The 14,477-nt window shown below is 48.3% G+C and overlaps 1 protein-coding gene across 1 annotated transcript; it reads left to right on the top strand.

Annotated features, from left to right (window-relative positions):
* Nucleotides 1-1,451: 1,451 nt before the first annotated feature.
* tnfsf10l (TNF superfamily member 10, like) lies at nt 1,452-11,810 on the top strand. The gene is made up of 7 exons (XM_088383528.1): nt 1,452-1,844; nt 6,466-6,609; nt 10,166-10,202; nt 10,287-10,394; nt 10,470-10,618; nt 10,694-10,804; nt 10,868-11,810. The coding sequence occupies exons 1-7, from the start codon at nt 1,617-1,619 to the stop codon at nt 11,051-11,053; spliced, it is 963 nt and encodes a 320-aa protein (XP_088239654.1). The 5' UTR covers nt 1,452-1,616; the 3' UTR covers nt 11,054-11,810.
* Nucleotides 11,811-14,477: the final 2,667 nt, after the last annotated feature.

The following is a 14,477-nucleotide window of genomic DNA, read 5'->3' as shown; positions in this document are numbered from 1 at the left end:
CAAATACATCATCGTGAAGAATCAGTGAAAGAATACATGTAAATTATGTAATGAAGAAATCAAAACGGCAACATGGTGACGCATATTTGAAAATCAGAGCAGAGCTTTAACAGAGGCGAGGAAACGGGAAACACTTCGTTCATTTTCAGTGGAAACAGTGTTGTTGGTCAAGTTTAAGACTTGATCCCATCTCTGCAAATCAACATGTTTTTCCCCTCCTAACCAGTAAGCACCTGAGGCGTCATGTTCGCAGGTGCTGAGCGCCCTTTTGTTGAGTGTGTCTGCGGTCCGCCGTGCGACCTTGCAGACTCCAAACATACACCCGCTGCACTTTCCCCACAAGTCGTCATCCAAAACATCATCGGTGTCTGCAATATGTTTTTGGCTCAACTCGCCTTCTTTCTCTCTACATGAACCCAAGCTAAGACGAGCACACGTTCAGTCCTGCTGAGTCGTCGCATCCCACAAACAGGAATCTTGAGCAATAATTAATAATCACAACTTAAAAATACTCTAAATCATTTATTTATTTGAACATTTCCTCCTTATGTTTTTGTGTTTATTCTTGAATGAATAATAATAATAATAATAATAATAATAATAATAATAATAATTCTTTTTTGTTTTGGATGTTCGAAATAAAGATATCAATCAATTTTCTCCAACAAATTGATTCATTTCAAATCGGATATTGCTTGGCTCCCGCCTACCCCAAGCCGCTCAGAAGTTTCATAAAGTAGTTTCACCAGATACTTTTGGGTTGGAAGGCCAAACCACTCGTACCCGCTCTTTAGGTTATCGAATTAAAAAAAAGTCCCAAGTCTGCCGGGGCTAGCATTTTCTTCCTTGCGGTTGACAAGGATTTCTCAGGGGGTTCATTTCCCCCCACACACATTCATTAATAAATCCTGATAAACATTCAGTAAATATTTCCAGAAACAAAAGAAAAGCAAGAGGAAAAGAACCAAAATTCATGTGCATAAAAAATCGATACGACAGAAGAAACGACATGAGCCCTCATTTTGGTTACTTGAAGAGCTGGAGCGCTCTCGTGTGGCCACAATGTGTCACTGCGCGTTTATTGTCCGCCAAAAGAAAACTCCAGGCATGGCAGCAGCGTAGCAGCACCGAACAATTTGCCTCTCCACGCCTTCTAATGTCTTTCATGTTTCTTTTATGTCTTCTAAGCCTTGTCATCTTAGCCACGTTATTTTTCATTGATGTCCAGTATGATCGCTTAGGTCCTTCGAGAGTCTCAGAGCAAAAATGTGTGCTGTGACCTAAATACAAGCATCTACCAAAATGGATAGACAGAACAATTCGAAAGAGAAAGCAACTTTCCACTGTGTGAAGAGGGTGCAAGTTGTTTGCTTTCAGGCCTCCTTGCTGCTGCTCCTCCTCCCCCGCCCTCCTCCGGGTGACGAAGAGGTTAAGACAGCCCCCTCCGTAGCTTCTTGTTGCAGCCTCGTCCTGCGGCCAGTTCCACTCATCCGTTCGTCCGCTCCAGCAGGCATGGTGGGCACGTCCCCGCTTTAAGTTGGCGTCCTCTTGCGTGGACATTGAGCGTCACCGTTGTCGCTGTCCCGTGGGTTCCATGTGCGGGGTAGGGGGGCGCCATGGCCAGTCCGAGTGAACAGCAGCAGCAGCAGCAGGATTATTTCCGATCGGTGAGCAGCGAGTCCACAACCTACATGATGGTTCCGACCGGGGGGCCCAGCGGCGGCGCAAGTCGGCGGGAAGCGCCGTCCAAGATGTGGGTGGCCCTGGTGGTGGCGGTAGTGGTGGTTCTGCAGGTGGCTTCCACCACAGGGCTCTTTGTCTACCTGAACATGTCCATCTCGCAGGTAAGAACAACTCAACTCTCACACTCTGTAAAAGTCGAGTGAAATATGGACGCCCGCTCAGGACATTTTTCTCTCCTGAAGTCATAATAATTAGATGTCTTTCCCCCGCACTGGAGCTCATTTATGGACTTAATCACAGCAGTATGCTCCTTTCTGCACAGCAACAATCCAAACAAAAATTTTGTAGAGGTGAAGATCGAATCCATCTGGAAGCATTCTTGGTCAGGGGGGGAAGTGAAAGCAATCAAAATGTGCATTTTTGTATTTAAAGTCAGACCCCCCCCCCCCCAGATGTGCCCAGCTTTGAAAAGACGCGCTGCAGTGGTCAGTGGCGCGACGGAAAAAGACAGGCTGCAGCGGAGAAGGACCATCTTATGTTTGTCCTCATTACACACATGTGACTAGATAAGACCCCCCAAAGGGAACAGTGACAGCAACAACCTCTCTTTATCTTGATTATTCCAAGCACAATTTGCCAAAAGCCCAACGCCGCCACGCTCTCTGACACAAAGAGGCGCAATGACAACAAGTTCAGTCACACTCAAGTGGGCACATGCGGTCGAGGAGCACACAAAAAAACTTCTTCTTCCAATAACACTACACGTATTGTGTGTTCAGCTCTTAACTTGTTTTCAGGCCATTCACAGGCCTCATGAAATGCATGAGGCCTGAATATGTGTGTTTGGGGTGGGGGAATCCCCCACCCCACCCCCCATTGTCTGAATGTACCCCCTTCTGTTAGCAAACAAGGGCAACCCGTGGAGAGCAACAACACGGGACAAGGAGGAATTCTCCAGCATTGCCACCAAACAAACATTGCGTGCCATGCACCAAATGTTAAAAAAAAAGACTTGCCACAAAGACCAAGAAGTCCTTTCAAGCAACACACGTGCCGCCGCAACGACCTGAAAAGTGGCTGTGAGGAAAAACAAGTAGGGCAGCAGCAGCAGCAGCAGTGCCTCCACAGATACGGAAATCACTTTATGACACCAGAACGTTGCATCGAACATTTACAAGAAGTCTGTACGACAACCATTTCAATTCAGCGCCCAGTGGCATAAAAAAACTGATTCAATATCAGTATAGAAATATAATGACTGGACAATTGATTAGGCAAATGCAGCACACCTTCTCGCTTTTCTCTAGAAATGCTTGTTTTCGTTTGTTTGCATGTCATGCCTGAGGCACAATAGTTTTCCGTCATAAGGATTTAGAAGCATTCATTAAAAACCACAAATGGAAACCATTCCGAGAAATTGACAAGCGCAACGCAGCTTGCACATGATGACAGAAAATCTGGATACTTGCCTATTTGCGCGTGCGTGTGGGTGCGTGTGTGCGTGGGCGTGTTATCACTTTGTTTGCACCCTTTGTCTGTCAACAAGTCCCGATAAAGGCTCGAAGCCAGATTTACAGCGCTGATGCTGGTGCAAACAAGTGTAATTGTCGCACTGCAGGGAGGCTGGCGTTTGCAAATGTGTCAGGTGGCACGCAGCCAATCACGTGGAGCGAGCGCGACAAGACGATGGATGGCACTCGCTCGTCAAGACGTCTCGATCGTATTTATGACCGGCTCATTTGTGTGGCTTTAGAGGTTAAAGCACACAAAAGCACCAGAGACATAGCAGCCCACCCACATGCTGCTGGTCCGAGAGGTCCCGAAGGTCTGGGACACACTCAACCGTCTTCAATTTTGTCCCCCGAAGCCGCAAGTGAGCGCTACTCAACCATAGCGGACGCCCTCGATGAAGCGTCATCTTAGCTTCTGTCTAAATCAAAAACTCGCTTCCTTAGAGCGGCCGGAATGCCAAGTGTGGGTCTTTCCGATAACATCAAGCCATCGTTTTGATTTGCTGTGATGTGATGACCACTATCTTCTTGCCCATCTTGTCATACTCGACCATTAGCATTATTTGCAAAGAGCCGAGATGCAGCTTGTGGGACGTCGATCCATGCTGCCGTGCGCCGAACAAGAGTCCTGACCCATTTTTCAACTGTTTCCTCGTTCCTGGCCCGCTTACGAGAATCGTAAACAGACCTTTGGCCTTGAGCGTCAGATATAAATCGCTATCTTGATGGCCATTAAAACAAGTTCGCCCTGCGTATCAGTCAAAGCAAGACAGAATCTAGAGCAGTGTGGCTGACAATGGGGGGTCAGAGGACAGCACGCCAAGGCCCGAGAGTGGTCTTGTTGCATAGGTGTGTGTGTGTGTGTGTGTGTGTGCTCACAAGCACACAGGTGCACACAAAAGACATCTTGAGACCGGTTTGGCCGCTCGCAGCATTCCTGAGTGGACGCGGACGCTCGCTGGAGCCTTGCTGAACACGCAACGCAGACACACGTGCGCACCACATGAAGCGCCTCGACTGGGAATTCAGCACTCACGCACAACAGCTCATTACGCAGCAATGATGATGGAGCATCATCTATTAACCCTCTCATGGCTCGTCAGAGTCCAGAAACAAAATTACATGGCCATCCACCAAGTCACACTCATTTTTTACAGCTTGAAAACAAAATCATGTTGTGTTTGTCAATGCTTCCGCAAGGTTCTCTGTGCACATGAGGACTTGCGTGTGCAACAGGCGTGTGCATGACAAAGCCATGTTGGACCTCTTCCCATGTTTGCTTTTACTTTGACATTTGAGCTTCTCAGTCTTTGACCAAAGTGATTTATGCCTTAAGTCCAGCTGTGACCACTGGCCATGTATATGATTGTATGTGTGCGTGTGTGTGTGTGTTTGTGTGTGTTCGTTCACCCCCTCCACCCCCAGCCAGTCTGTTTTTGGCTGGCCTTCGCTGGACACCAAAACCCGAAAAGTATACTTTATCTCTGAGGGCTCCTTGGAAAGCGCTCTGAAGAAATGTGTATTGTGAGTGCGCGTGTGTGCGTGTGTGTGTCAATGTGTGTTTGCATTTGGCAGTGCACAGCTCTCATTTGAGAGGATTAGCGAGAGTTGAGAGGGGCCACGTAACTCAAATCCAGCAGGCAAGAGGGACAGACCAGGCTATGGCTCTAAATTTAGACGTGCACTTTCATGTAATGTGCATGCTATGGTGTACGCACACACGCACACACACACACACACGCACACGCACACACACACACACAGGGTGGGAACAGTAAGGTATTGTTCCCCACTTCCTGAGAGTCGGAGCTGCTACATCCAGACTTCGTATGAGCTCGTTTACTCTGGTTGCCATGGTGATGTCCCATCAGCGTGTGGACAAAAATGAGCCCGGCGGTAGACAAAGGAAAACTGCGTTCCACAATTCCATTTAGCTTCCAGTTGAGGCTCAATGTTGGATGGCTACTTTTGGGAGTACTTGTGAGACGGAGAAGAAAAAGACTGGGCTGCCGCAGACACGAGTTGTCTCGCAGCGCTTGATGGGAAAAGCTCGCAGTGGGAGGACAAAGTTAGAAGAAGTGGTTTGGCGCCAGTCAGCAGCCACACATTCACGAGTTGCGCTCAGGCATCGCATTCTAGTTTTCAGTGGGGGCATTGATGGCTCTAATCAATTAATTGGTAAAGGACGAGAGAAAATGTTACCTTAGCTAACCGCTTCACTTTAAAGTTTCAAAGTCTCTTTTTTGGATGAAGTTATTCATCCCTTAAAAATAAAACTTATACAAGAGCCATAAAGTAGCTGCTGAATCGGCTTTAGTAGACCCCGTTAAAATGATGAGCCAGGCCGCATTTGGGCCCCCGGCTGCATGTTGGACACCTTGTATTGCTCCTTTGTTCTTTTTGGCCGAGCGAGCGCGACGACGGCCACGGCCGCCTTTCCCATCGTAGATCAAACCCTCCCCGCTGGCCTTGTCGAGGTGAATGGACACAACGGAACGGAATAACAATTGCAAAGCAGGGAGGCTGTTTTGGCGAGCCGCACGGACGTGAGCCCGCTCCTGGACTCCGCCGTCAGCACTTTGGGGTCAAAAGATGACAAACATCAATGCTTGCAGTCAATGCACCTGTTTTTCGTTAGCGCTTCAAGTAGCGCAGACTGGCTGCTCATCCATCTGTCGGATCAGCGCGGCGGGAAGCCCGTTTGTCAGACAGAAAAAGCAAACGCTAACATTTCTAAAGCGTGACAACGAGGCGAGTAAGAAAGTACCAGAGCCGTGGCTCACGAGCACCTCGCCGCGAGCTTCTGGAGAGAATCCAAGCAACACAACAATGCAGTTGAAAGCCTGAAAGAAGCAAACGGCAGAATACGGAAACATTGGGGTTCCTTCCGACATGTGAATGTCATTAGAGCAGAAGGCTGAGTCACTCGCACTGACGCTTCTTCGAAGAATCTTAACCTCTCCCGCAAACTCGTCAACCCCCACCGCGTCGACCCACTTCCACAGGCGGACGGACCGGCAAAACATGGAGACACAAAAAAAAGTGCATGCTGTTGTCTTTGCTCACGCTAGCTCAGCGTGGTCGTTAGCCGCGCTCTCGCACCGGGCCCGAGCATCACGGGGGGGCTCTGGGGCCAGTTTTCCCAGATAGTCATTTTGTTGGAAATGGTCGGTCATTCTGCTGAAACACCTCATCAGAACTTTTGGTGGAATTTTCCCTAATCAGTTGTGCAGATGGCTGCTGATGTTTCTTCTTTGTGTCGTGCGTGCAGGTGCGCAGTCAGGGGGTGACGGAGGAGCTCAAATGTCTGACTTTACTCAACGCTCTGGACCAGGACATCCCCGAGCAGCTGGCCAAGCTCCTGGGAGAACCTTGCATCAAACTCGCCAAAGGCATCAAAGCCTACATCTCCAAGGTAAAGTCCCACGACACCTCTCAATCGAGGTCGTCGCGGAGGAATCCATAGCTCTCACTTTCAAAATGAGTCAAGCTGCTAGCATGTTTTGCTTTGCGCGTTGTTTGGCTTGCTGACTGCAGACGGACAAAGACTGTTGTTCTTTTGTCAGGCTGCCGCCAGCCATGACTCACACATAAACACCGTTGACCTTCTTTTTCTGCTTACATATGTAGTGTGTGTGCATATGCGTGTTTGTCCTCATCCAACACTTCAAATTAAGTAAAGGAGGGTTGCCTTGTCATGTCAAGCGTAGACCAATCAGAGGTCAGCCATTGCTAAATTCGACCTGATGCTATTTTTAGATTTGATGAGAGAGCGCGGGTGACGCTGACACAAGATGATAAGCTTTGGCTTTCTTTTCATCTTGTTTGGCTCAAACGGAACTTTCCCGATGCGTGCGTGAGAAAAGAAAAGCAAGCAGAGAGAGGGAGGGAGAAAAAAAGGACATCATGAGCTAGTAAACGTCTGCTGAAAACAAATTCAATTACACGAGTGCCATCCCGAACTGAGCAGCTACTGAGCAGCTGATGGCTGCAGAAGTTGAATATTCACCATCGAGTTGGGATTCATGACGAGTCACAAACCCGACTTTTTAGAATTTGATGGGCGCCCCCAGAGCACAAATCTGCGAGCGGAGGGAGGGAGGACCACACTGAATGGAAGGACAAAGAACGTCACGTGACTGGCGTTCCTCGTTTGCAAAACATTTCATTTTCATCATCTCGTGTCAGAGTTGGGCCGTTCTGCGTCGTCGTTCTTCCACACGGGACTCAGTGGAGTGTGCAACAGAAAAGGAATTCCCCCAAAGTGGGTAGCTCCGTTTATAAATAAGCTTCGGCATTCCGTCAAACCTCCAAAGTCGCCAAACTACCACAGAAGAATATAAAAGCAATTCTGTGTTTCTATTTATATGCTTTCCCAGAACACTTGACATGAAACTCAAACAATTTCCTTTTAGTGCATTCCCGCTTCCTCCTGCGAATGTCACGACACTCTGTTACGGCGGATTATTAATCACCAAGCCGCCGCCGTCGCCACACAGAGCGAGCCGGCCCGGGCCTGTCGAGTCGTGAGCGGCGCATTCAAGTATTAGGTTGCAGCTCCCACTCATTTGTGGGAGAAAAGTTCCTTCATGTGCCTGCTTGTCGCTCCCGCTGGCCTTTTCCCAGCCAGCCAGCCAGCCAGCCAGCCAGCCAGCCAGCCAGCCAGCCAGCCAGCCTTCCTTCTTTCCTTCTCCTCTTCCCCGCACGGGGCGTCCTCTCAGCAGCATCTTTTGCTCTTCACCTGCCCAAGAGAGAGAGACTCGAGCAGCACTAAATCCAGCAAGTCATAAAGCAGCGGGCGGCAGCTTTTTTTTCACAGCTTGTATTCACGAGCTTGGTGGGGAGAAAGTTGACCTTGCTCCATTTTGGGACGGAAAGCGTGAAGCGCCGGTGTGGCGAGGTCACGCTGGAAGCAAAGTTGAAAGGCTCGTTTGTTGACGAAACAGCCAGAGAAGGAATGCAGACAGTTTTGCTGCCTGCCGCAAGTGCGCCGTTGTCACGTTTTGAACTGCACAAAGCTTTTGCTTTTGCTTCTTTGTGCTGGAATTCTTTGTCTTCTCTGTCTTCAACGTCCGAGAAAGAAGAAATGGGTGCCACATGCTCTGAGAGTCCTCTAAGGTCAGACGCTTCAGAAATAAAAAAAAAAGGCTCCCTGTCCGCAGAGCACTGAATCATAGAACCGAGACGCATTTTGTTCGACGTGTTTCTTTCTCATTTCGGTTTCCCGATGGAGGCGACGCCCAAGTTAGATGACGTTTGTCTTTTCTCCAACTGGGCGCACATGGAGACGATCCAGATGACGTTTGATGGCGAGACGTCGGAGCTCAGTCCAGATACTGCCTGTTTTTGGCGCATCACAAAAAACACAGACGTGCCTTTTTGATGAATTGGAAGCATTTCTTCTTTCAGGCCCCGGAAGGAGAAAACGGCGTTCACACGGGTGCACACACAGCTCGACGACGGGTTTCACTTTTTGTCCACCCGGTGGCTCATTATAAGTCAGCTTTGTTAAGTCTTGTGAAGACAGACAACCAGCCGCTCTGGAATCAGACGAAGCCCGGCGGCCGGCCAGAGGATGAAAAGCTCATTTGTTCACACAGAAACAAATGTGCTGCCAATTTTCTTTCCCCTCACGGGTGAGGAGGCAATTTTCTGCTCCCAGGACCTGAGGAACGCAAAGCCCAGACGGACATGCTCGGCCGAGCGAGACCGTAGACTGCACAAACATGTGGAGGAGGCCACGGTGACCGCCAATAGGAAGCCAATGCGACCGCGCCGGTGAGCGCAAGACAGGACTTGCCCCCCCTCCCCACCCCGGCACCTGACCAGATTGTTCTAATTGGGCTAACATTTGTTTTTGTTTGTTTTGCGGACCCTCTGAGATATCCTTGGCCAGCCCATGACCCTCCCCCCCATAAAAAAAAAAAATTAAAAATCCTAGCTTCGCCACTTTTGTCCCAAAAGCCTCCCGCGTTGAAGTTTGCAGCTTCTCAAATGAAACCAACACCTGACTGAACGAAGCCAGAAGCATTGAGTCCCATTTGCAGCTGGAGTATTAGCTGAAGGAGAAGCTGGCCGGCTGCTATGCTACCACCACTTGGAGGTCACCATTAGCTCACTTGTCATCCATCACATTCCGCCTTTTCGGGCCTTTCAGGGAGATTCATAGCAGAAAGGCCAAGTTTGTGACACCAAACTGCTAACATGGGAGTAGAAAAGAAACAAAACAAGGGAAGATCCCTCAGCTTGATTTACAAGGCGTGCCCGCGCGCTTCCGGGACTCCCGGCGACACGACGGACACAAGCGGGACTTTCGGGGAATTAAAAGTGATGGGGAAAGAAAGTGAACGGTGAAGTTGACGGTGACAGGGTGAACGGGTGAGAAGAAACAGATGGCGGCGGGCAGGGACGCCGCACCAAACCGCCGTGGAGTCGGATATCAGAGAGGGGGGGGGCGACTTCACACAACTTGCTGACCAACCATGCTTGAGTAATGGGAGGTCATAGGAATGTGTAAATGTTGGACATATTGTGACTTCTTGCTCATCCTCCAAACAAATCCATTCACAAGCTATTTAATGAGATTAATCATAACAAGGACCCAAACGATACAAATACTTTAAGGCTGATACCGATTTTTGGCAGATTACACATGAATTAGTCGATCAATTAAAAAATATAGTTGAATGGGTGTTACATTTAACACACATTTGTTTGATTTATTTGGCACTAGGTTTTTATTTTACATTAAAAAAACGTACCCAACTGTAGGGTGTGTGTAAAATTATTACATGCTGCCGCTTCTTCATTTTCAGTCGACATCAAGTGACAAAATGGCCGACCCGGAGACGTTAATGAATGAACACATTTCAATTGAATGAATGCAACAACTGTTTCCTAACTGTGTCAATATTATCTTAATCATGTCACTGCTTGGTATAAAAGTTGTTTCCACCTTTTTCTTCTTCTAGGTGACTGAGAACATCATCTCCAAACAAACCTTCATGGGTGAGCACATGCACACATGCACACAAGCACACGCAGATCGGTGTTGGTTGTAACCTTACTGTATCTTCCTTCATGTGCCCTTAGTGGCCAGAACCATGCCTCGCTCTTTCAACAACTCAGGCTCAAAGTTCTTGAGCTCAGTTGTCCAAAGGCCTTCGGCCCACTTGACCCTACAGGACAACAAGTCGCAAGGTGAGACTCGTCGATCGGAATCATCGTGAGATTAGTCGCGACCTCACGTGACCTCCCGGGCTTCCGCTCCAACAGGCTACCCTCAAGCGGGACTGCACCAGTCCTGCCGACACATGGTGCGCTCGTGGGCCAATAGGAGCTTGGGCGCTCACCTGCACAACATGACTCTCAGCAATGGCAGGCTGCGAGTTCCCCAGGACGGCCGCTACTACCTGTACTCACAGGTGAGCGTCCTTTTCCTCGCGCCGTGTCTCCTCCCTGAACGTTTCCAAAGTCAGCCGCCTGGACATCCCTTCCAGGTTTACTTCCGCTACCCGTCGCCCGCTACCGGTGACGTGGACCAGCGCAGCGTCAGCCACCAGCTGGTGCAGTGCGTCTACAAGAAGACCTCCTACCCCAGCCCCATCCAGGTATGCCGGCCGAACCGCTCGCAGGCTCCGACCTTTCCCGACTAACCCGTTTCCTCCCGGCAGCTTCTAAAGGGGGTCGGCACCAAGTGTTGGGCGCCCGATGCCGAGTACGCCCTCCACTCCGTCTATCAAGGGGGACTCTTTGAGCTGAGGGCCGGGGACGAACTTTTTGTCTCGGTCTCGTCGCCGACTATGCTCAACGCGGACGATTCTTCCAGCTACTTCGGCGCCTTCAGACTCGACCTATGAGCGCCTGTGTGACGGAGGAGCCCGTAGAACTAATTGGAGAAGGACCACGGTCCGGAGGATGAGTTTCTCGCATCGCTCGGAGGGATGCGCGGAAACACTCGATCAGCGAGGGACTCTGAGAGTGAAAAGGCGGGACAAAGTCCTAACAACTTCTTTGAGCCAAAGCAAACCACTAAAGGAGCAGAAGATGCAAGGCTGCTGATGAACAATGTTTTAATCCTCCAGGAAGGATTCTTTAAAAAAAACAAAAATGTATAAGCAAAAATGGGTCTGCTGCTTGTCTTGTGAGGGAATCCTAAATTTTGGACTCCGGACCGAAGAATGTACAGACTATAAAACGTTGAAGGAATGCAGAGGAGAAATCACACGTGTAAGGACTATTGTGTATAAAGAAATCAGTGAAGGGTGGAGATATGAAAAGTCATCCATGTCAACTTTTAATTTGACCGTTTAAAGCCACTGGGAACTTTTTAAGGGAGGACAGTGATGAAGAGGAGGAGGAGGAGGAGACTGAGCCAGATGATGAAGGGAAAAAAACTAGGTCGAGGCTCACCAGCAGCCAGACCAGTTTAGCCTTGTCTTTCTCTTTCCCATGTAAATAGTAACAATGCCAACGACAAACCTGGTCTTTCCTGCATAACCTGCAAAGCCCAGCGTGGAACATTTGCACAAGTTTCATCAAAGTTTACATTTTCTACACAAATCAAACCCTTGGACCATGTCCAGTACTCAATAAAGCAAAATAATGTTTTGAAAACATGTTTTGTGGAGCGAGAACACGGTGAGTTGATGCTGGTGGGCATGAAGTTTATCTGAACTTTGAAAAAGAATTGCGTTTCAGCTAGTACAGCTTCAAATGCGCAGTAGGTAAACACGTGCAAACATTTTGCTGACAGCGGCTCCGAGCCGAACCATCTGCTGCTCATTTGGAGCAAGCCAAACAGTTTGTCCGGCAAATTAGAGGAGAGACAGTGAAGAGCAAAGAAGACATCTACAGACGCACCCTGGACCCAGCCCGGCGCATGTGCACACACGTCACCAGCCAACAAACATACACATTTGACCACACCCATTGCCGCCCCACCCCAATATGCTTGGACCCCCATGTGTCAGTCCAAATATTTGACCTAAGGGTATTTTCATAATTTTCCATGTTTATCAGAATCTTTTGAAGAATTTTAGGGGTGTGATCAAAAGTAAAGGTCAACTACAGTATGGACACGCCCGCACGACTGATAACCTAGTTAGGCTTCCGGAAGGCCCCGTTCCACATTTGAGCTGCGGGAGGGCTACTAAAGCAATGAGCCGGAGGAGGAGAACTTTCCACAAGTCCCGCTTGGCTTTTCTTTCAAACGAGTTCTCCACAGTAGTGAGCGTTTGAAGGAACAACAGCGACGTTGCGATCGCTTTGTCAGCTTGAGCTTGGCACGCCAGCGCATCAGAACGTTTGTTTTGGCCATGTCACTGGCCCAAAAAATAAAATAACAGTCTATCCATCCATCTAGCCGGAGAAAATAAAGGACATTTAAGTCCAAAGTCCACACCCTGGTGCCGCCTCGACATGGCACCGGTTCATCGGAGCCACATTCCCCACGTTGGGCCCAAGATCGCATTCCCAGCAGAGTGTGCCCGGGCTTGTAAAACAATCCGAGTGCTCTTTTTCTCATGGAATCAAATGGCGATTCGCAAAGACATTTTCCACCTCTTGTTGCCGTTTGCTCCGATAGGCACGCCTGTCAAACTCATTTTTGTCACGGGCCAGAGTTGTTCTGCTTTCCCTCAGATAGTTGCTAAGGAAAAGAAAAAAGTCTTAAGAGCCCTGTTCATAAAGAGCCAAGTTTTAGTGATTTAAAATGAAAAAAAAAAAGGCCATGATAAGATAACAATCAAATTTTTTTCCCCACCATTAATGTGACCTGTAAAGAATAAATGTTACATGCAGTCAGCACAGACCTGATTCAAATGATCAGCTTACCAGATCCTGATCATTTGAATCGGGAGGGTAACATCTAAAACATGCCCGTTTGAACACACACACAAACACACACGCACGCACACACACACACACACACACACACACACCAGCTGGCAGGCGCCACATTGCTTCACGCCCTTCCTCCATTCTTTTGAAACTTGTGTTGACCTTTTGAAATCATGGCCGCAAAGTTCAAGCACACATTCATTGTGTGATTTCAAGTGTTTTCTTTTTCTTCTCTATGGAAGACTTTTATATCGCCAACATGCGCACGACATATGAAGATGACGAGAGGTTGTTGTCGCGTGTTGCTAGTCTGTGCCGTGAATTGTGACATCCCTCCCAGAGGGTGCTGCAAGATGCGACACAAACACGTTAGAACCTTTGAATTTCAAAGCCATTTGAAATGGTGGCGGGTGTGACTCCCATTCCAAAAGTTTGAACAGGTAAAATCCCCAGTTTCAAGAGGGTGTGAACACTTGTGCAACTCCCTTACTATTACTACGACTACTATTTATACTTTCAGAATCCAATTAAAAATGAAAATGTACATTTTGGGACAGATTTTGTGCCAAAATGAATCAAAGAATCCCAATTGCGTGAGACTATTTAGAGGCCCCACAAAATGACGCAAAGGGCCAGACAGGGCCCCCGAGTTGCAAATTTGACACCACTCTCACAGGCCTTCAACTGAGATGTTTCCGCCTGTGGCCTCGCAATCATTAAAGAGGAATGTTATGCCTTTCTTTCCGGTGTTGTAAAAACGTCGTGCACGGACATGAAGCCAATCAATGAGCGGTGCGAGGGCTTAGATGATGGATTAGAAGCAGGCCAGCACCATTTGTTTTCTTCTTTGGCATTTAGAAGAACATATGAAGGTTTGTTCTTTGGCCGCAAAGATGTGCAAAGCTCAGAAGCGGGACTTTATGTACTCTGATGATACTACAACGTGCATCTCATATTCGCACGACATGAGCTCAAAATGTCAACATGTGACATTTCGGGCATAAAACACAAGTGCTGAGTTACGCCTCTTTGTCAAAAAATAAAATAAAAAATGCTAGATGAGGAGCGCTTGGAAGGAGAACAAAAGCCAATTCCAAACGTGCTTTTCAAGTTGTGCGGCAACATTATTTGTTGTCAAGCGGTCGTCGACCTGCCAATTTCTTTGATCATTTCTAATCAAAACGGGAAACGGCAGCATGCTGAGACCGCAACTTTATCATCGGTCACAAGAAAAGCCAGTAGGCTGCTGTGGCCTTGAAAATTTGAACTTGTTAAGCTCATCTGTTGCCAAACATGAAAAGGGCAAAATGCCGGTTAAGCAAAAAGGATCAAAAACGACCGCATGCCAACTGCTTTGGGCCCTTTCCAAAAACGATGCCATGCAAACATGCGGGCTAACTAAGCCACGCGCAGACTGCAAACATCTGTTGTGACCGAGCTAAC

The sequence above is a fragment of the Syngnathus floridae genome, chromosome 1 (assembly GCF_059516105.1).
Source record: "Syngnathus floridae isolate MCC-2025c chromosome 1, RoL_Sflo_1.0, whole genome shotgun sequence".
Taxonomy (NCBI): Eukaryota; Metazoa; Chordata; class Actinopteri; order Syngnathiformes; family Syngnathidae; genus Syngnathus; species Syngnathus floridae.
Note: the sequence above shows the minus strand (reverse complement) of the source record. Positions and strands in the feature narration are given on the sequence as shown.

Bases quoted from the DNA above. Each gene is read 5' to 3' on its own strand.
- tnfsf10l (XM_088383528.1), top strand. From the start codon at position 1,617: ATGGCCAGTCCGAGTGAACAGCAGCAGCAGCAGCAGGATTATTTCCGA. The intron at 1,845-6,465 runs GTAAGAACAACT...TCGTGCGTGCAG, and splicing joins TGAACATGTCCATCTCGCAG to GTGCGCAGTCAGGGGGTGAC. The intron at 6,610-10,165 runs GTAAAGTCCCAC...TTCTTCTTCTAG, and splicing joins TCAAAGCCTACATCTCCAAG to GTGACTGAGAACATCATCTC.